Source organism: Brachypodium distachyon, chromosome 3 (assembly GCF_000005505.3).
Source record: "Brachypodium distachyon strain Bd21 chromosome 3, Brachypodium_distachyon_v3.0, whole genome shotgun sequence".
In the NCBI taxonomy this organism is placed as follows: Eukaryota; Viridiplantae; Streptophyta; class Magnoliopsida; order Poales; family Poaceae; genus Brachypodium; species Brachypodium distachyon.
In genome coordinates this window covers 19,096,749-19,117,849 of record NC_016133.3, presented here as the reverse complement: position 1 = coordinate 19,117,849, position 21,101 = coordinate 19,096,749, and the positions used below count along the sequence as shown (strand labels likewise).

The following is a 21,101-nucleotide window of genomic DNA, read 5'->3' as shown; positions in this document are numbered from 1 at the left end:
TCAATGGTTGAAGTAGGTTATAATATATAATTTATCCCTTTCCTAATGTACCTCATATGTTAGGTTTTTGGTCAGCTTGAGCATGTTTCTTATGACTAGGGGAACAATTTTATATTGGGCAATTTGGCTATGCAGAAATATTGTAACACTTAATGTAGTTGGTCACTTGGTCTACACTTCTCAAAAGCAGTTGACCGAGAGCTGTGTTTGATGACATGCAACTTACAAATTGGACTGAGTGGTTAGAGACCTTTTCTTACCCAACTTGGAGACAATCTATTCTACGAATTGGATCGGTTTAGAGTTCTGGTTCCAATCGTTGCATTTTGGTACTTTACGGATGTGCGCGTCTTGCATATACAGGCTGAGGAGTTGATACTCTGTCTTGTACAGATCGATATTCCGTGAGATTAATATAACTTCCGTTTTCGAAAAGAAATGCAAAGTAAATATGGTGTTGACATGATCTATGTGTAAATGTATGCTTGATGATATGTATCTTTGCTGCTGAAAAAATATATGCAAAGTTGCTAGCGAATGAGCCAAAGTTGTTTTGGATGCTGCAATGGATAGAAAGTTCGAGTAAAGAAGGCAAATATACCATCACGCGAGTGAAAATGCCTATAATGCAGTCAAAGAGTCCATCAGAGAAGTCAGAATTGGATGCAGTCATGCAGTGGACCAAAAGTTCAAGAGTTGTCGAAATAAAAGTTGGTTTTAAAAAAAACCGACAGCGAAAGCAAATCAAAATTCTGACACCGATTTGAAAGTTTTTCCTTTTTGAATTGTTCAATTTGGAAAACAAATGCACGTAATAGCATCTCTAGTTTGCATGCAGCTGACTATATATGGGATATCATGAGATACATTCATGCACTCTCTGCTTGGACCATACTCACTGATTGAAGTGTGCGCCCGTTGAAAGGAAATAGTGCAGCTTTAGTTTCTATTGCAGCTTCTAGCTTAAATATTTATATTATATATGTATTAGCCTATTAGGCACGGTAGAAAAGCTACACCCATTTACACATAAATTTGGGAAATTCAAAATCGAAAAGCAGAAGCACAAAGCCGTTCATTATGATCGAAAGATTACAGTTCTACAACTACAACAACAAATGATCACATCACACTAAGTGATGTTCTACTAGTGAAGCATACACTCCACCTTGGATGTTCATCAGCGCCTCATGTCTTCCTTTCTCCACTACTGCACCATCCTTGAGAACAACAATCATGTCAGCAGCTTTGATTGTCGAGAGGCGGTGCGCCACAACAACCGTGGTCCTGCCAACCATCACATGATCTAAGGCATCTTGAACAATGCGTTCCGACTCAACGTCCAAGGCACTAGTCGCCTCATCAAGTAGTAGCATCTTAGGATCTTTGAGTATAGCCCTTGCAATTGCCACCCGCTGCTTCTGGCCACCAGATAGCTGTATCCCCCTCTCCCCAACAGAGGTAGCATATCCTTGTGGAAGGCTCGATATGAACTCATGTGCATTCGATGCCCTTGAGGCCGCAATAAGCTCCTCCTCGGTGACTTCCATATTCTTACCATAGCATATATTCGCATGGATTGTGTCATTGAAGAGTACAGGCTCTTGGCTCACCAGTCCCATCTGGTCTCTCAACCAAGTAATGTTTAAGCTCTTTATTTCCACACCATCCAGTGAGATGGTACCTGAATTAGGATCGTAGAATCGCTCCAGCAGTGCGATTATTGTTGACTTGCCACTACCACTCCCTCCAACAAGTGCAACAGTCTACAGAAGATCATAAGGAAAGCAAGCTGCTAAGTAAATCACTGTACTACGTATGTGACTAGGATAGGAAAAGTAAGCTGACCTTGCCAGAGGGTATGTGCATGGTAAAGTCAGTGAAGATTTGAATATCTGGACGAGTTGGGTACTTGAAACTGACATGTAGGAAATCAATGTCGCCCTTGACCACATCCAATGTAATACCCTCCTTGCTGCTTGAGTCGATTTCGGACTTTCTGTCAAGCAAAGCAAAAACGGATATAGCTGAATCCTTTGCTTTTGATGAATCGGTGGCCCTTGCGCTAGATTGAGATACTCCAATAGTTGCCATAACCAGTGCAAAGAAAACCTGCAAGGTTTGACTTATTATTAGTATGCGAAATCAGATCTTGAAAGTACTAACTGTGGTTAAGGATGCAGAGATTAAGACTAAAAAATTTCTTACGAAGAATTGAAAGACTTAAGAAGAAATGATCCTACTGAAGTAATTCTTTACATACCCGGAAAACGTCGTCAAAACTTGATTTTCCATGGCGCACAAATTGTGCTCCAACATAGGAACAAAGACTGTATGCAAGGTACAGCATCATGAATGAGAAACCATATCCAATTCCTCCAACTATTCCAGTTCTGACTCCTTGATTCATTGAGGCTTCGCATTTGAGATCATATATTCTTGTAATTCTTTTCTCACAACAGAAAGAAGCTATAGTCCTAATACTACTAATTGCATCTATGGCCAGTTGACTTGCATCGTCATACATCATCTGGAAAATCAGCAACCCGACATCACAAACTTAACAAGCTTTCAAAAAGGAAAAATAATTATCTAAAGTAAACGACGATTCTTCCTATTCTTATGAAATTATAATATTTGACTGCACTTTTTAAACTTCGTAGAACAAAACAATGTTACATCTCTACTATTATATACTATTAGGGGTTCTTTTTTATTATCGGAGCTTTATTGAACCGTAACGTTGCATCAAGCCAATGCATCAACACAAAGTTCACACTCGGTCTCTTCATAACAAAATGCACACAACCAAAATGATCTGACGCAAAACAACACCCATAAACATCGTTTTATAACAAGCTGAACACTCAACTAGCACCCCATGGTGTAAATCAGACTGCCACCCACTGTGGGTAAACATCTCCTAAACCACCTGCTCCACTTTTGTACATGCCTCCATAAAAATCTCCCGCTCGTCCACTTGCTGAAGTAACGACCAGGAGCAGAGGCAGTGAGTACAATGGTGTTATGGGCTCACAATCACACACACTACTAAAAATCTAAAAAAACAAATTAATACGCTAACTAATGGAAACACACCGAAGCTCCCCCAGTCCCCTTAGAAAACTAAGTTGACCAGCTCCTTACTTTCTCAAATGAAATGGAACATGGCATGGGTCCCAAAGAGGCATGGCGTGGACGCCGTGGCGTGGCGGAAATGAGTCACCGAGGACACGCTGTAATGTTGCAGGCCAAGGGCAAGCACGAACATGGAGGAATGATCCAGGCATGGGGGGACACGGATGAGCATGACGACATATGTGAGATGTGAAGCAGGGGTTAGGTAGTTCTAGTTTGATACTCACTAAGAAACTAACAACATCCAGATTCCAGACAACATTACTGCTCGCTCTGGTGTGTCGTTTTAGGATAAACAGAGTAAAAAACTCGACACTCTTGCCACCCATATATTTAAGAGAAAAGTACTTTTTTCGTCCCTCAACTTGTCGAAAAGTTCGTTTTTCGGCCCTCAAAAAAATTTCGTACTATTTTCGTTCCTCAATTTTCAAAACCGGACACTTTTAGTCCCTCAGTCCATCCAAAGTGGTTTTCCTATCCCACGTGTCTGGTTTTCGCATAGTTTTTTCATTATTTTTTTTTCCAATCAAGATATGGATGATGCAGATGGAGTACAACCAGTGCCTGGACGAGATCCAGAGCACGACGACGGCCAATTTCAACAGCCTCGGCGGTCACGGAATTAAGTGCAAACCGGACACGTGGCTAGACAAACCGCTTCGGATAGCCTTAAGGAGTAAAAGTGTCCGGTTTTGAAAGTTGAGGGATGAAAAAAGTTCGAATTGTTTTTGAGGGACGAGAAATGAACTTTCCGACAAGTTGAGGGACAAAAAAAGTATTTTTCTCTATATTTAAATCTATTTTAATTAAATCACATGCTAGATTTGTCATTGCAAATTATAATTATTTTTGCTGGGATTTTTAACTATATCATAGTGAAAATGGTCAAATTTGCACTTCAGGGACCCTACTTATGTCCAGAGGAACAGGTCTGATGGAAATACAGTGTAGTAATATTTAGTTTTTGGGAATCATTTTAAGAACGTCATACCACTAGAAGAAATGCCTAGCTGCATATATTCGTGGATTACCTTAGCATCTTGGCTGAAACCCTTCAAGAACTTCACTTGGGCATAACTCTGGAGACCCACTAGTGGAATCACACACATGATGATCAAAGAGAGCTGCCAGTCAGCTATAATAGCAATGATAAATCCTGCTAGAAGTGTTGATATAACCTGAATAGTCAAGCCCAAGTTATCTCCCACTAAACGACGGACATTCAATGCATCAACTGACAGTCTTGCACCAAGTGCTCCACTGTAATACATAATTTGGCAATTAGTACATGAAAGTAAAGCCATGGAATCTAGAGAATGTAGAAACCAAGAGAAAAAAATCGTAAGTAACCTGGAATTTTTAGGATCATCAAACCATGCCATTTCTTGGTGCACAATGCTTTGAAATGACAAACCACGGATGCGCTCTATAAGCTTCCCTCCGGCAATTCCAAACAAGAAGAACTCTGCTGGTATCAAGATTATCGAAATGATACCCAGCACAACACACATCAGACCCAAAAAGCTAGAATCCTTTTTGAGTTTATCTGGTGGCTCGTAGAAAGTTTTAACCGCACTGGAAAGCATTACACTAAACATTGGGAAAAGCACTCCATGAACTCCTGCAGCAATGGATCCTAGCAGAATCATAGGTACCTCTGGTTTGTTAAGAAGCGCTAGCCTTCCCATAGGACCTTTCTTTGGGACTTCACAATCATCATCATGCTCTTTCTGATTCTCCCCGCATGTATCATTGTCTTCGGAAAACTCAACTGTGCCAGGCTGCCCGAGTGGGAGGGTTAAGGAATCCTGACTACTATTCCCTGCAGAATCTCTACTAATAGACAGCCTAAATGACAGGTGTGTATTATTAGACCTTGTATCAGGCATTCGACGATCTACTTTCTGCTCTTCTTCTTCTGAGATTCCTTGAAGCTGAATAAGTTGAAAGTAAGCCCCATTTGGGTTTAGTACTAATTCATCATGGTGACCTGTTAAAGAGTACATCAAGGTAAGAAATTGATGAGTGTAGTTAAAATATGACAAATAGGTGATTGATAAGAAGTGAGCCATGGGAATGGAATCTTGACCTTGCTCAACTATCTTTCCTTGTTGAACAACTGATATGCAATGGGCATTTCTCACAGTAGTTAGACGATGTGCAACCACAATCATAGTTCTGTCAACCATAATCCTATTCAGTCCCTCTTGAACTATCCTCTCTGACTCCACATCCAATGCGCTAGTAGCCTCATCTAACAAAAATATTTTGGGGTTCTTAATGATAGCGCGTGCAATTGCAATCCTTTGCTTTTGTCCCCCTGAAAGCTGAGCACCGCGTTGGCCAACCATTGTGTCATAACCCTAGTACGAGACAAGTAACTGTTAGAACTCATCTCAAAAGGAAGAACTTGGATTTAGACAAGTTAAATTGATGAACTTATCACACACATTGGGCAACTTATCAATGAAATCCCCTGCGTTGGCAAGCTCCGCGGCTCTCTTGATCTCTTCACTTGTTGCATCTTCTTTGCCATATGTTATATTATCTCTAATTGAGGTCATAAAGAGCAAGGGCTCTTGGCTAACAAGACCAATTTTCCCTCTTATTGAATCAAGCCGTAAACTCTTGATATTGATCCCATCAATCAAAATCTCACCAGCCTGTGGGTCATAGAATCTCTCTACAAGACTAATCACGGTTGACTTACCACTTCCACTTTCCCCAACTATAGCCATTGTAGTTCCACTACAAACATGCAATGAGAATCTATGAAATATCAGTTGCTGAGGCCTGGCTGGGTAGCTGAAATACACATCCTTCAGCTCAACATCACCGCTGATGTGTTCTAACTGTTTACCAGTCTTGTCATCAGGATCAATCTCTGGCTTCCTCTTAATTGTTGCGAACAATCTTTGAGCTGCAGATTTTCCTTCTATGAAGGATGTCATACATGGGATTGCATTACCTAAAGACCTGCAACAGACAATTGTTAGTATCACTACCAATGGTGCGACATAAAGCATCATCGATTCTGATATGGATTCTACTTTGAGGTAAAGAACTCACTTTGCCCCAGTCATCATAGCAAATAAGATACTGAGGACCTTTCCTCCTGTGTATCCTTTGGTAAGTATCAACTTTCCACCGTACCATATGGCTAAACCATAAGTTGAGAAAACCATGAAGAAAACCGAACCCATGCCAAAGCCGATGGCAAGTCCTTCCTGAACAGATGTCTTGTATGCTCTGTGTATGAGTTTCGTGTAAGCTGCAATAGCCTTCTTCTCCCCGTTGAAAGAAACAACCTATTTTCCAGATGTAATCACAAAGATATTTAGTAGTGAGTACTCAGAAATCAGAACCTACCTTTTCTGTAGGAACTTTTATACTAGCCCTTATTTAAGTTGCTGTGCAGACTGAACTTACTGTTTTTATAGCTCCAACTGTCTGTTCGACAACGTTCCCTGCATCACTGTATGATGTTTGACCTTTGTTAGAGATTTTGGATAACACTTTTGACATTGCTCCTACAGCAAGTACAACTACAGGTATGCATCCCAACATGACTACAGATAGAAACCATCCTTTGTAAAAAGCTACAATGAAACCACCGACGAAGGTAGCCACAAGTTGTACACATTTACCGACCTGAACAATATCAGAGTACTCAAACTATGTCAGATTTTATATGAGCTAGAATATAATGAACACACTTGTCTGTTCTTTTATTGACATGGAAGAATTAAGTACTTTCCTTCTCACCAATAGCATCCTGAAGTATCACAGTGTCCTCTGACATTCTTGATATAATCTTTCCAGTTGTCATTTCTACGTCAAAGAATGATATATCCTGTCTCAGGACAGATTTGAGGTAAAGAGATCGAATCCGTGTTGCCTGTCTTTCACCAGTAATTGTCCAGCATGACACCTCTGCAGAGACAACACGTTGTCTTAGCAATTATTTAATATTGAAATGTGCACTATATTTGAATTAAACATGGGTGGTTATGTTTCACTTTTTTGTCAGTTTAATTACGTAAAAACATTTATGGTGCCACGATTACTGCTAAACTTTTCACATGTTTTTTTCCTCATTGTTTCTCTCATATTCAACTGTTGAAATATAACAAATGTGGACATTGTTTCTCTCATATTCAACTGTTTTGATAAACTCTTTGAACAAGAAATTTAGGAACCACTTTCTAAAAAAAGAATTTGCAAACACAACTTCGAGTTTGTAGTAACTGTCTTTTTTTGGAAGAATAGTGTGTGCATTAACTGTGTTCTCCGTTTTCGCAAGATAAGCTCATTAGTTTGCTAAGGTAGCAATCATATTAGGAGTAACTAGGAGCAAAACATATAAAAAGTTGTCACAGTGTGAGCATGCATACGAAGAAATGAGGCTACTGCTGTTCCGATACCCAAATAGATAAAGCTCAGAACCGCCTGCAAGCATGAGATGACAACAGGGTGAGATTATTATTATGTCTTTACTGTAACAATTAACAATTTTAAATACAAGCGAGGAAATGAATCTAAATTATTATTTTAGATTCAAGGAACGCAATTTGCGCCAATGCGTTAATTCTAAATACATGCAATTTAACAATCCAGCAGAAGCAGCTGGAGGAGGCAGACGCAGATCAAGGAAACCATTTTATGCCAAAGTCTCCGCCGCCGCCGCAAGTATCCAGCCATCCAGGAGGAGCAGAGCGGCCGGAGCACGGCGAGAAAAGCCAGCAACAGAGAGGCGAGGAGAACAAAGACCGAAAATTTGTAGCCAGCAACAGAGAGGCCGAGATCCTCCTCCTCTGCATTCACGGCCGACGGCGGAAGCTAGAACGTAGCGGTAGCGAGTCCAGACCAGAGTCCAAACAGGTGGCAGGTTGGATTGCGGGAATCGGGAAGAAGAGGAGGAACCGCAACCGCAACGAGTCATTCCGAGTTGGGGACGGGACGCCGGACGGAGACACAGGAATTCCGCCCCGCCACGGGCGATTGCGACGACTGGATTTGGTTGGGGATTTCGTCCTGGGAGAGCGGGTCGGCGCGGGAGAGCACCGCGGCGGTGGAGGTAGAGGCCGTAGCACTGTAGCAGGCGGCCCGGAGAGGGCGGCGGGTCCGCGGTGAGGTAAAAATCGGTGGTACTCCCTCCGTCGAGAAAAGAGATGTACGATGAATCCAACTATATTATATACTATTCTACGTACATTTAAATTTTGACAAATTTAAGACATCTTTTGTTGGACGGAGGAAGTAATTTAATTACGCGCGAGTGGCCTTATCCAGCGGCGTGCCCACGTAAGCGTGGCTTCCCGGCTCCCAACCAACCGAATTCGATAATTCGGTACCGGCTCTGTTCCGGCAGAACAGATGCTGAAAACCGAAATCGAATAAAAGAGATTTCAAACTTCGTGCGAAATTCATGTAAATAGGGGCTGATTCTTTGCGATTCACATCGCAGATCCATTGTTATTCGTCATTCGTCCACATACTTAAGTTCTACTACATCTACTAGTTTGACATTTACCAAAAATTAGCTAAATTAGAGGAGCAAACACCCAAAAACAGAATGCTCCTCGTCGCCCCCGCCAGCTTCTGGTTCCTTCGCCGGAATGCTTGCTTACTCATCGTCCGAAAGGACGTTTCGAACGATGACCGGGGGAGCTGCCGTCACCGGAGGCGCGGGAGCCGCGTTGGAGAGGTCATAGGCTGTCGTGAGCATCCTCTCCTCCGTGGCGAGCCGGCGCGCGTCGTCTTCCGTGATGAAGTGCTTCAATGCCTCCTTCACGCTCGCGATGTTCTCAGGGTCAAACCCTGCCTCCGCAGCTTCCTCCGCCTCCGCCGCATCCGTCTCCACCTTCCTGACTATCTCCATCGACGAATCGAAGGAGGAAGAAGAGGAGGGCGGAGCCAATCCCTCGCCGGCAAGGGGTGGACGCCGCTCGAGATCCCCTCCCTGGCGGCATTGTAGCTGTAGCGGCGGTCAAGCACCCCTCCCCGGCGGGCGCTGAGGCCGGCCCAACTCCCCTACTTGCGGGCTCCACAATTGCGGCCAGCCTCAGACTGGCGGCGCAGGGCTTCTTCCTCGGCGATGGTGAGCTGGCCACCGCTAGGGTTTCCGTGGCCGCGGGGAACGGCGGCCAGACGCGCTCGACGAGTGACGGAGGAGATCGTGGGCCGCATTTTGCCGAGGAAACTCACCGGAAATGGAGTGGGTGGTGGCGGCGAGGGAGGGGAGTTTGGTGTTGGAACCGAAAAACGCCATCCGAACGCTACATATAGTGCGCAGAATCAAAACAATTCGAGGTTTTCGGTAAATGATCTCGATTCGGTATCTGATCTGACAAATTTTTTGGCCCAAAACCGAATTCGGATCGCTCGGGTTTGCTCTAACTCCCGTTCGCGCTCGATCCCTGTTCGCCCGCCCGCCCGCGCTCGTTGGCCGTTGGCAGCGCAGCCTACAGAAGCTAGTTGCCCAAGGCCACTGCCAACGCGACCCATTTAGCCCAGCAGAGTGATGTCTTGGGTCCAATTTGCTTTAGCCTCTTTTCCTACTAAATCGCATCTTCCACGTTTTTCCCCCAAAAAATCTATTTACTGCCACGTATAAAATCTGATCGACTCTAATGCTGGAAACTCGACATACACATCTTTGACATATACCGGTTTACATATGCATACCCGTTGATACGTATTAACGACATGTTAGTTTATCGAGGACCTAATTAGCCTGGTCTAGTTTGGACCAAACAACATGGCAATTATTCTTTCCGTCCCATAATACAAGACACGCATTCATTCCTAGTTCGTTAATTTAGCTAACTAAATATAAATTAAATAATTAATAAGGTGTATCATTAGAAAAAAATTCAATAACTAATCTAATGATGTAGTTTTTGTTAAGAAAAATATATATTTAATTAATCAAATTGATGATCTAGGAACACGTGCGTGCCTCATATTATGGGATGGAGGAAGTACGACCCAACATCATGGCAATTATAATCACACATCATGACAATTATGACGAGACAACACGGCAATTAGGACCAGACAACAAGGCAAGTATAACCCGACATCATGGCAATTATAGACAAACATCGTGGCGATTTTTACGAGACAACATGTCAATTAGGACCAGACAACATGACAGTTATGACTCAACATCATGTCAATTATAACGAGACAACATGACAATTAGACCAGACAACATGTCAACTATAACTAGATAACATGGCAACTAGATAGTACACGACATGGTAATTAGTATTGCACGACATGACAATTATGAACCAAGATCATGGCAATTATGACAAGACAACATAACCACTATAACCCAAGAGCATGGAAATTATGGCCAGACAACACGGCAACTAGGTAATGCACGACATGTTAGTATTGCACGGCATGGCAAATGTGACCCAAAATCATGGCAATTATGACAACAAAACATGGCAACTATGTAATACTCACTCCGTCTCATTTTACATGTCGTTTTAGATTTATTTCGGATACCAAGAAAGTTGAATCGTGATTTATTGTCGACTCTCATACGCATCGGAACAGTCTCTCCTAATTAATCACACGCCCTGTAGTCATGGCAAGTATGACCCAAACTCATGGCAACTAAGACTGTACAACATAACAACTTAGTTGGTACATGTCATGGTAGTTAGTATTGCACGACATGGCAATTATGACCGAAGATAATGGCAACTAAGAGCAGACAACATGGCAATTAAGTAGTATGCGCATAGTAGTTAGCAGTGCACGGCATGACAAAACAACGACACTAAATCGAACTTGCTGATTCTCCTTGTCTATGGCTAATCTGATGGGCATGAACAAGAAGAAGAATTGATAGAAAATATGTACATCTCAAACTGCAAACCCAAAGCGCGAAGGATATCACATGCACTTGCAACACTTACTGGATGCCTAATCCGAACAAATGGATCGCATCACAAACCACATTGCAAAATGCTCCATCACTTCACAAACCACAGCACCGCCTGGCGAGAAGCCGACACGGACGCACACCGCTTACGCCCACCGAGAGTTGGACGCCGCCTCCAGCATTCCCTCCAGCCACTCGTCAAGCACCTCCTCGCCACCTTGGCGCTGCCCACCGCGAGGAGCACCAACACGGCTGCCCTACCGACGACACCATAGCACGGCGGCACTCCAAGTGCCATGCCCCACCTTGGCGGCTCCCTATCAGGGCGTTGGCGCCACAGACGCGCCTCCGTCGGCAACTCCTTCCCCGCATATGCCACCACTGACCCTGCGCCCCCGCCGAGACGACCTTCTGCACCGCCGCTGTCGCGTGTGCGAACGCGGACACCGGGAGTGCGGACACCCCCTTTTTGTTTAGGTAGAGTGGGGCACGGGGAGAGTGCTCCGAGCCTTACCGGTAAGGACTTTGACTCCGGCGGTTTTCCCAGGTTCGGGCCACCCGAAGGTGTAATACCCTACGTCCTGCTTTGTGTGTATAAATGATGGTGGATGGCACAAGGAGTGGTTACAATGAGCGGTCGGAGCGGCGAGCTCTAGCCTAAACTATGGCGGCCCGGGGAGGAGAGAGAAGCAGAAGCTGCTCATCTCCGGCGGTCGGAACACCAACTCTTCTCCTACCCGAACTGCCTATGGTCTATCCATGATGCTAACCTCTTTTGAGTGGAAGCCTTGGGCCTCCTTTTATAGTTTAAGGGGTCACCACAGTGGCAAACTTAGGGCACACGGCATGCGTGCTACTACAGGGGAACATCCTCGCTACAAGACGAATATGAAGCTGTCCAAAGTGATCTGTACCCGGTCCAGGGAGCAGAGAATCTTCCGGCCCTGTCTAGGCCGAAACGGTGATAGTCCTGGCGCGGCATGGAAGCTGGCCGGTCAAAAGGTAAAGGGGACCTGCTGCGTCCTGCCTGTCGTCCCCGTCGGTGATCGTCACACCGCAGTCGCGCAGTCCCGAGGACCTTTGAACGGGCAGATTCGTACTAGCCCAGGCTTGTGGGCGCCAAAGTAGCCGCGTAGTACTAGCTGAGGTAAGCAGTGACACGTTCGCTCCCCGGGTGCCAGACTAGGCATCCCCGCGGAGCCTTTCGGTCCCGGGCCCGAGGGAGTAGAGAACGGTCACAAGTTTCCCGAGAAGACAATCCCGGGAAGTTGGTCCCCAGGGTACCCCTTCCCCGGGGAGCCAAACGCTGACATGGTGGGGCCGCGTCTCGCGCTCCTAGGATTTGGGATACGCGACAGCCGCCTGATCCAGCCTGCGCCCTGCCCGCCACCACGTCCTACTCCACCACGCCGCAACGCCCTGCCGCCACGACGACATTCTCCGCCGCCGCCTGCTCCAGCCCTGCGCCGTGCCCCAACGTCACGCCCAACGCAGCGGCTGCCGCCTGCTCCCCGCCCTCCTCCATCGTGCCGCCCCGCACCGCCGCAGCCTCCTCCGGCTCTGCGCCTTTCCCCGCCGTCGCTGCAGCCTGCTCGCACCCTCACCACCGCAGCTTGCTCCGACGCAACGATTTAGTGGCCACGCACCGCTCAGGATCTTGAGAGAGAGAGAGAGAAGGGGATCACAGGAAAGAATAGAAGGAGATCTGACGGTTTGGACTGCGCCGTACAGGAAGGCTAAGTGGGGCACGTGCCCCACTTAGAATCTCTGTTGATTGGTTATTAGTAATATAATATTTTTTAGTACTTACTAAAAAACATGACCATTACGGGTATGAAGATTTGTTTACATTGATTCATTATTCTTGGTTGCATGGATAAGGCCCAAAGGCCGCATATGGCTCCGCCCGTGTGATTCAGGCGTCACTCCCTGCCGGCACTTTTGCCGCCGCCCGGCGGTTCCTGGCTTTCCCTCGGCATCAGCTGCCAGCTGGCAGTGGCAGCTGCCAGTTGCTGCCCGCCTCGACGCCTCATCCAGTCCTCCCCTCGCAGGCCGGCCATTTATCATGGTAGAAGCTTAGCTGCATACTCCCGGCCTCCATTTCACAAAGAATGACATGCACATATTTCAAGATTTTACTTTGACCAATAATTAGACTAATGATTTAAAGTTTATGTGTTACAAAATTTATATCATTAGATTCGTATTAAAAAAATCTTTGCAACGGTATAGAATTGGTAACATATAATCTACATACAATTGGTCTAATCGTTGGTCAAAGTTCAACCTCAAAAAGCGTGGGCGCCATTCTTTGTGAAATGGAGGGAGTAAATAGCATTGGTACTCTAATATAAATGAAGAAAGCACCGTGTGTGTGCGTCTCCGCTGCTTTGCTCGGTGGTCATCTTCGGAGCGCTTCCCTGGCTGTGGCCCTACGTGGTTGCCCTCGGTGGCACGTCTCCGTCGGCTGGCGGCGGCCTCCTTCTCTGGGCGGTCCGATGCGGCCTGCTGTGGTGGCGGTCAGATACTTGGCTGCGGTGGCGGCCAGACCTTGGGTTGTGTTGGTGGCCTGCCCTTCACAGCACGACGTCCCTCCCTGGTGGCGGGCACCCTCATGGGCAGCAGCTGTGCTTCGGTGGGGGTTTGTTGTGGTGGGTGCGGCCGCCGGTGGATTCTCCCCCTCCTCGTCGGATCTGAACGGTCGGCGTCCTTTGAAGACGGGGTGTGGGTGGTGTTGGTTGGTTCCCTTGGTTGGCGATGGAGTCCTAGGACGTCTCTCTTCTGAGGCATCGTGTATTGCCACACCACCCCCTCTCTAGGTTCCTGGGTGAAAACCCAAAGTCCTTGGATTGGGCGGTGGCGGTGCTCTCCCCCTTGAGAACACCACTGAGGGAACGTTAGATCTGCGGATGTGGAGGTCCTGTTTGGTGGTCGGCTGTTGGGCACATGGTAGTTGGTGGCTTTGGTTTGCCTCGTCGATGCCAACTCTTGCAATGTCACTGCTTTGATCACTAGTTGGAGGAAGATGGTGGCTGCTGATTCTAGAGCGTGCGCACACGAACACGCTAGGGATTTGCCAACTGGTTGTGCCTTCGTGCATGGCCTCCGGATTTGTATGTTTGGCGGTGGTCTGCGGTCTGGCCATGTGGCCCGGATAATTGCTACCCGCTTCATCAAACTTCTAGGTATAGCACGGTGGATTTGGTTTGGTCAATCATTGTATTCATCTTGTGAGACTTGTTAAGTAAATCAATAGAATTGGTTGTGTGCATCATTCTGCTGGAGAGGCCCAATAGAACATGGCCATAGTTCTTAGGTACTACGGTGTACCTACTACCTCGGTTCGTAAATATTAGAAGTCCTAACTTTGTCATAAGTATAACTTTCTAAAGCTCGACCAAAATTATACAAAATGTATCAACATCCTGTTTGTTCAACCGGACCCTTGTACCGTAGCAGGTGTGGCTGCTGATTAGCATGAATATAAGCTTTTTTTCGAAAAGGAGGAAAAAAACCCTGTGCATCAATTTATGCACACAACATGCATCATGAATATCTGCAAACTAGTTCAGAAACGTAGCTTCGATACAAAGCACACTGTGTACATGCAATGAGAAACTCTCTCTATAAAATTATTAAGCTCCACGATAAGAAGATAACATGGTCGGGCGAAAAAGGAATCATTTATCGGCCATTGGAATGAAACGTTTTAGAAGAACTGGAAAGAAGACTACGCGCCAAAACACAGGATGCATCGACCATATATGTTCTACGGGCGCCAACGGAAGCAGGATTTGTAGGGATCTTTTCGAAAAAAACGGAAACAGGATTCGTCAAGTATAGGACGGAATCGGCCAATTAGCTATATAGATCGATCGGACTTGAGTCAAGAGTAGGGTGGGCAGGAGGGCAGGTGATCGAGGCTGACCTTGTTGACGCGCTGGAGGACGGTGTCGATGGTGGCACCGCCGAAGGCGTCGACGAGGTCGCCGACGATGACCGTCATGAGAGGCTGCGACATTCCGTTCGCCAGCGCGCCCACCGTGCCGGCCAGCATCAGCAGCAGGTCGGCGCCGTCTGCGTGTCGGAACAGCCCCTTGATCACCTCCTCCTCCTTGCCATCCCTCCTCCCATTCGCAGGCGAAGCTGCGTCCTCCATTGCTCGATCGGCTCTAGCTTTTTCAAAACTTGATTCGTACAGCTAAGCTAGCTGTACTAATTTGCACGAGATTTATGGGCTAGGGCTAATTGGCTGGGTGGGCGTGGCTACTTCAGCAGCTGGTCAATGCCAATTAATGGCCACGCCGTGGAACGAAGTGGGAATATTGTAGTACTACTGACTGCCTCGCTGTGTTGCTAATGCCAGATGGATTCTTTTATACATGAGGATCTATAAAATCTCATAGAAAAAGTACAACGGATACATATATGCTGGTTCATCGCTTCGATCATGTTACTAAATTGCAGCAGTGCGATCTGCTTGATATGGTCTTTCGTTCCACCTTCCTTGATATGCATCCCTTCATCTGATCTCCCGTTCCACCTGACCTCCCTCCCACGATACCATCCAGTCCATGCACGGCCCCTCCATCCACCCTAGCACCGCCGGGCGATCTGCTGTACTCTCCTGTACGTGCAGCTCAACACTGCACCCTTATTTCTGATGCGACCTGTTTCCTTCCACGCTGATGTGTTGTCAACAAGGTTGAGGTTTTTGGGCGACGGCTTGTTTGCTTGCTGAGGCGGCCTGATCGACTTGTTCTACAAGCTTGGGCAAACTTATAGAGTAAAATACACCACAAGTCCATGAACTCGGTAAAAACGAACAATTTAGTTCACGAACTTGCAAAACGCACACGTAAATCCATAAACTGGGACTACTGTGTCATTTTAGTTCAAAACCGGTTCGGCGAGGCTAAAACCCGCCACCTGTCCGTCACGTTGGCTAAGACCAGGGCCGCGGCTTCTAATCCCTCTTTCGCAGCACCGGTGACGCCTTGGCCGGACGGGTGATTTTGCAAAAAATACCCTGCAAAAGAGGGATTAGAAGCCGCGGTCCTGGCTGAAGCCGGCGTGGCATGTTTAGCCTCGTCTAACCGTTTTTAAACTAAAGTGACATAGTAGTCCCAGTTTACGGGTTTACTGTGTGTTTTCTGAGTTTATGGACTAAAGTGTTCATTTTTGCCGAATTCATGAACTAGTGGTGTATTTTACTCAAACTTATACACCATACATTAACCAACGTTTCAAATTGAAGCGGACTTTTAGTGCCTTGGAAAACCATCAGGTTAACTTAATTTGTATGCACCTAGATTTTTCAAATGTGTTGTAGTGCGGTGATCATCATATGTGGGAAATAAACGCAAGACAATATTTGTGGCAACCGGTCATAAGTTATATGTAATGTACTCCTTCGGTTGTGAGTCAGGATCCCTACCTTTTCATTATCTAGGGATTACTATTCATCACCGCATTTTGCTTAACAAAGAATGAAAATCGGTGGAGGATCGTTTTGATAAAAAACTGGGGTGTTGGAAGGGTAAGCTTCTTTCCTACGGCAATCGACTTAGGCCCTGTTTGTTTGGGCTTCAACTTCAGCTTTTGGTGTTTTTAGCAATCTCAAAAGCACTTTTCCTTTTTACACATGAAGCTGAGAACCACCTCCGGACGTGCTTTTGGTGCTTCTAGCTGAGAAGCACGTCCGGAGGTGCTTCTCAGCTTCATGTGTAAATGGAAGAAGTGCTTTTGAGATTGCTAGAAGCACCAAAAGCTGAAGCAGAGGCCCAAACAAACAGGGCATTACTCTTATTAATTCGGTGCTCGCTAGTATGCCCATGTTTATGTTATCGTTTCTTGAGATTTCTATCAGGTTACGCACGAGAATTTCTACATATCTCGGTTCTTTTGGCAATCTCGAGCATAAGCGCAAGTATAGGTTGACCAAATAGAACATTATCTGTCGTCTGAAATACCAGGGCGGGCTGGGCATTGAGCCTCTTGAAATTAAAAACAAATGTCTTATCACCAAATAGCTGTTTAAACTCCTTAATGAAGAGGTCATGTGGCAAGATCGCTATTACAGAATATAACATCTTCAAAATGGCACCCTCTCCCAGACACTCGCTAAACCGACGGACTCTCACTTCTGGAAGGGTCTTATGCGAGCTTAGGAAGATTTTTTAGCCGTGGTATGTTTACCCTTGGGGATGGGATCGGAATTCGTTTCTGGGAAGATACTTGGCTAGGCGATGGGCCGCTTGCTTATCAATATCCATCATTGTTCTGGATTGTGCAGCACAAAAACGTTTCGGTTGCCACATTCCTAGGGGCCGTTCCCTTGAATATACGTTTGTGGTGGAACCTGGGTGGGGCCAATTGGATAAGATGGTTATATTTGGTTCAGCGGTTGATGTCGATTAACCTTTCGCATGAACTTGATGGCTTTGTTTGGAGTGTTACTTTCTTAGAAGTCTTTTCTGTAAAGTCTATGTACGCTGATTTTATGGAAGGACACACGGTTTTTCATTGGAAATACCTTGGAAGCTTAAAATTCCATCAAAAGTCAAGATTTTTATGCGATTTCTTGATCGCCAAGTTCTATTAACTAAAGATAATCTACCAAAATGGCATTGGGTGGGGAGTTTAAAGTGTTGTTTTTGCGATGCTGATGAGAGGATACAACACCTTTTTCTTAGCTGCCCTTTTGCTCGTATTATTTGGTGCATTATTTTCATTACCTTCAATTTACCTCCACCGACAACGATTACCAATTTATTTGGAAATTGGCTTAATGGTGTGGATAAAAAATTTAAAGCTCATATTCGAATGGGAGTTTCGGCTTTCTGTTGTGCTATTTGCAACTGCAGAAATGCTGTTGTTTTTAATCGATCAGGAGCTCCACATTTTTTGCAGGTTATCTACAAAGGCATGCACTGGATTCGGCTACGGGGCGTTCCTGCTTCCTGCGCCCAACGGGAACCTTTGGCTATTGGATGCACCCTACTGGAGACGGTCTCACCGGATATCTTCAACCGGGCTGGTTGGCGGTCTACTAGACGACTTAATGCATAGACTATCCACGATCTCCGATCGCTGAAAATTGTTTTTGGCTGAATTTTTAATTTTTTTTTGACCGAATTCTATCTCCGATCGCTGAATTGTATTACTCATTACAACTTTGCAATAAAATTGGCTTTGTGCAGCACTTGATGCAGAGGCCGGGGACGCTCTCTTTTTTTAGAAAAATGTGATGTACTCGTTCGTGGATAATATTAATCTTTTGATCAATGTGCATATGTGTGATTTTGTTGTTCGGTAAAAAGACACGGGCACCACGCACGTATATTTGTGACTCGCTTGACACACCTGAAATACTTTTAGAACCTATTATGCATTCTACTCTATTTATTTGTGCTCCACTCGTTTGGATGATACTGTTCTGGCGAATGATTGAGCCGCATGCATCTGTCCAGGAAGTGGCAAGTGCATAAGTTTGTTGATCTATACAAAATACCTTTGAAATGGAACACATGTAATTTATTTATTTATTTATTTATTTGATATCGGAAACACCACACAATTGGAAACAATGATAAATCAAAGAAGTCGTTACCATGGAGTCTTATCACCCTCTGGTACTATCAAAACCTGATGAAATGGCTAGCTATGATATAGTAACATTAACAAGAAAACCATAAAACGCAAAGTTTTTTTTTTTTGGAGGGATCAGAAGTGAACTGTGGTTCAGCTAGCAGGGCAGCTGTATGTGGGGAGTTGCACGCAACCGCAGATCCTCCTTCTTCCTAATGGTGATCCCCATGGTTTCTCTCATGTCTAAGTCACTAGGAAGAATGCCATCCGGGAGAGTCCAGTCGAAATAGAACAGAAGGCTTGCGAGAGCTAGCTCAATATTGGCGAGCCCAAAATACATCCCGGGGCACATCCGTCGCCCGGCCCCAAATGGTGTATACTCAAAGTTGTTACCTTTCCAATCTCTCGCATTATTACCTTCGAATCGCTCTGGCACGAATTCTTCCGGGTTTTGCCAGTATTCCGGGTCTCTAGCGATAGCCCAAGCATTCACGAGGACCGTAGCCCCCTTGGGAATGTCATAGCCAAGAATCTTGCACTGTTTCTGGCATTGCCTTGGCATTAACAATGGCCCGGGAGTATGCAGTCGCATGGTCTCCTTGATGATACACTTGAGGTAGGACAGCTCGCCTAGACCCTCCTCAGTTACCTTCATTTGCGCCATAAAGACTCGCCTGACCTCAGCTTGTGCCCTGGACATGGAGCTCGGGTTCCGTATCAGCTGTGCCATGGCCCAATGTATCGTTGATGTTGGTGTCTCGCTCCCGCCTGCCATAAGTTCCTGCATGCAATTGTTTTCATCATTCACTGATCGAGAGAAAGAAAATATATATAGCAGTAGGAATTAAACATGTGTACAGAGAGCAACAAGCAAGAACTCACAAAAACCACTGCTTTGATTGTATCCATGGTTAGTGGGAACTGAAGGTTGCCTTCGTCTTTGATCCGCAGGAGGACATCAATCAGGTCATGGTGACCAACTTCCTCCTCCGACCTCCTCCTTTGGAGATGCTCATTTACTACCCGATCCAGGAACACATACACGGTGTCCCGGTGGGCGTCAGCAGCACGCAGTGTGCTGCTTAGGGCGTGTGCTAGCCTCGAGGACGGGAACAAGTCAGGTAAGGTGAATCCGGTCATCAAACGCAAAACCTCATCAATGTAATGGACCAAGGTGTCTTGGTCCTTGAACCGGTAACCCATAATGGCATGCACCGTTGCGTCCGTCACGTAGCGGCTAATCATCTTACTCAGATTCATATGCGGCTCTGAGGATGAAGATGCAGCCGCTGACACTGATTCCACGAGCCGCAAGGTCTCGTGTTCCCGGATGTGCCGAAAAGATTGAATGCGCTTAGGGCTAAGCAGCTCCATGATACAGATCTTGCGAAGCTGGCGACATCCCTCGCCGTACGGGGAAAATGTCATCCCCTTGACATACTTGGTGAAGACCTTGACAGCCGAGCTCCGTGGCCTTGTGCAGAAGGTAGTGTCGTGGGTCTTCATGATCTCCTTGGCAGCATCGGCACTGGAGACGATGATAATAGGAGCCTTGCCGAGCTTGAGGAGCATGAGAGGGCCATGACGGCGTGAGAGATCACGTAAGGCTTGGTGTGGGAAAGCACTGAAAATGTGGTGTACGCTGCCAATGAGAGGAAGCTCCCATGGGCCGGGAGGAAGCCGCAGACCGCGGTCACGAGAACCTCTACTGATTCTATTTCTAACCAAGTATAGAAGCGGAATAAGAGCTACTAACAAATAGTAGTAGGGTGTGAGGTTATCCATGATCTGCTTGCTAATTTGTACTATGAGCAGGGGTTGGGATTGCAGCCGGAAACAGCAATATATATAGGCCTCTCGATGCTGCTCTGCCTTTTCAGTTTTGTATTCATTACAGACCCCCATGTGCAGAGTGTGCACAATTTGCACAGGACTCCTAAAAGTTTTGGGGCCCAAATTTAAAAAAAAATTAGGTGATAATTAACAGATTGACTAAATCAGTAAAAAAATCTACCTTCTCTTCAAAATTGTGCTAAGTCTCTCTTTGTTACATGTACCCAATCAAGGATTTTTTTTATGAAAAGAGAAAACCCTCACAACATAATTGTGAGCATCAGGATTTTAATCCTGATGGGTTGAGTCACACGCCGACAACTCCACCACCACACCAAAAGATGTTTCTCAATCAAGAAATTTCTAAAATTAGTTCACTCTTATTATCCTCTTCAAGCTGATTTCTCGGCAAAAATTTGTCCAGAAATTAGTTCAAATACCCTTCACTAGTTCACTTCCATTCGTGTACTAGACATTTTCTCCTGATTCTTTTCTCTGTTTTTTCGTTGCCTCGGTGCGATGATTTGAGTGGAAAATTTCTTATGAAAATCTAATTGAATATTTATCTCAAAATATATTACTTCCTCCGTCCAACAAAAGATGTCTTAATTGTCAAGATTTGAATGTATCTAGACAT

The 21,101-nt window shown here is 45.5% G+C and overlaps 2 protein-coding genes across 5 annotated transcripts; both read right to left on the bottom strand.

The window, feature by feature from the left end:
• Nucleotides 1-943: 943 nt before the first annotated feature.
• Nucleotides 944-15,215, bottom strand: LOC100822130 (ABC transporter B family member 4). 4 transcript variants are annotated; one of them, XM_010236258.3, is made up of 12 exons: nt 14,970-15,215; nt 7,533-7,587; nt 6,896-7,071; nt 6,568-6,789; nt 6,208-6,446; nt 5,589-6,114; nt 5,228-5,501; nt 4,489-5,128; nt 4,170-4,398; nt 2,264-2,530; nt 1,849-2,112; nt 944-1,766 (listed from the first exon to the last, which is right to left on the bottom strand). In XM_010236258.3, the coding sequence occupies exons 1-12, from the start codon at nt 15,198-15,200 to the stop codon at nt 1,128-1,130; spliced, it is 3,762 nt and encodes a 1,253-aa protein (XP_010234560.2). In that variant the 5' UTR covers nt 15,201-15,215; the 3' UTR covers nt 944-1,127. The 4 variants fall into 4 exon arrangements, with proteins under 4 accessions (XP_010234560.2, XP_024317105.1, XP_014756848.1 ...); XM_024461337.1 differs by having other exon boundaries at nt 4,170-5,128; XM_014901362.2 differs by lacking the exon at nt 14,970-15,215 and having other exon boundaries at nt 6,568-6,613; nt 7,533-8,317.
• A 3,356-nt stretch (nt 15,216-18,571) lies between these two features.
• Nucleotides 18,572-20,431, bottom strand: LOC100823280 (premnaspirodiene oxygenase). Its single transcript, XM_024461988.1, has 2 exons — nt 19,514-20,431; nt 18,572-19,412 (listed from the first exon to the last, which is right to left on the bottom strand). The coding sequence occupies exons 1-2, from the start codon at nt 20,414-20,416 to the stop codon at nt 18,789-18,791; spliced, it is 1,527 nt and encodes a 508-aa protein (XP_024317756.1). The 5' UTR covers nt 20,417-20,431; the 3' UTR covers nt 18,572-18,788.
• Nucleotides 20,432-21,101: the final 670 nt, after the last annotated feature.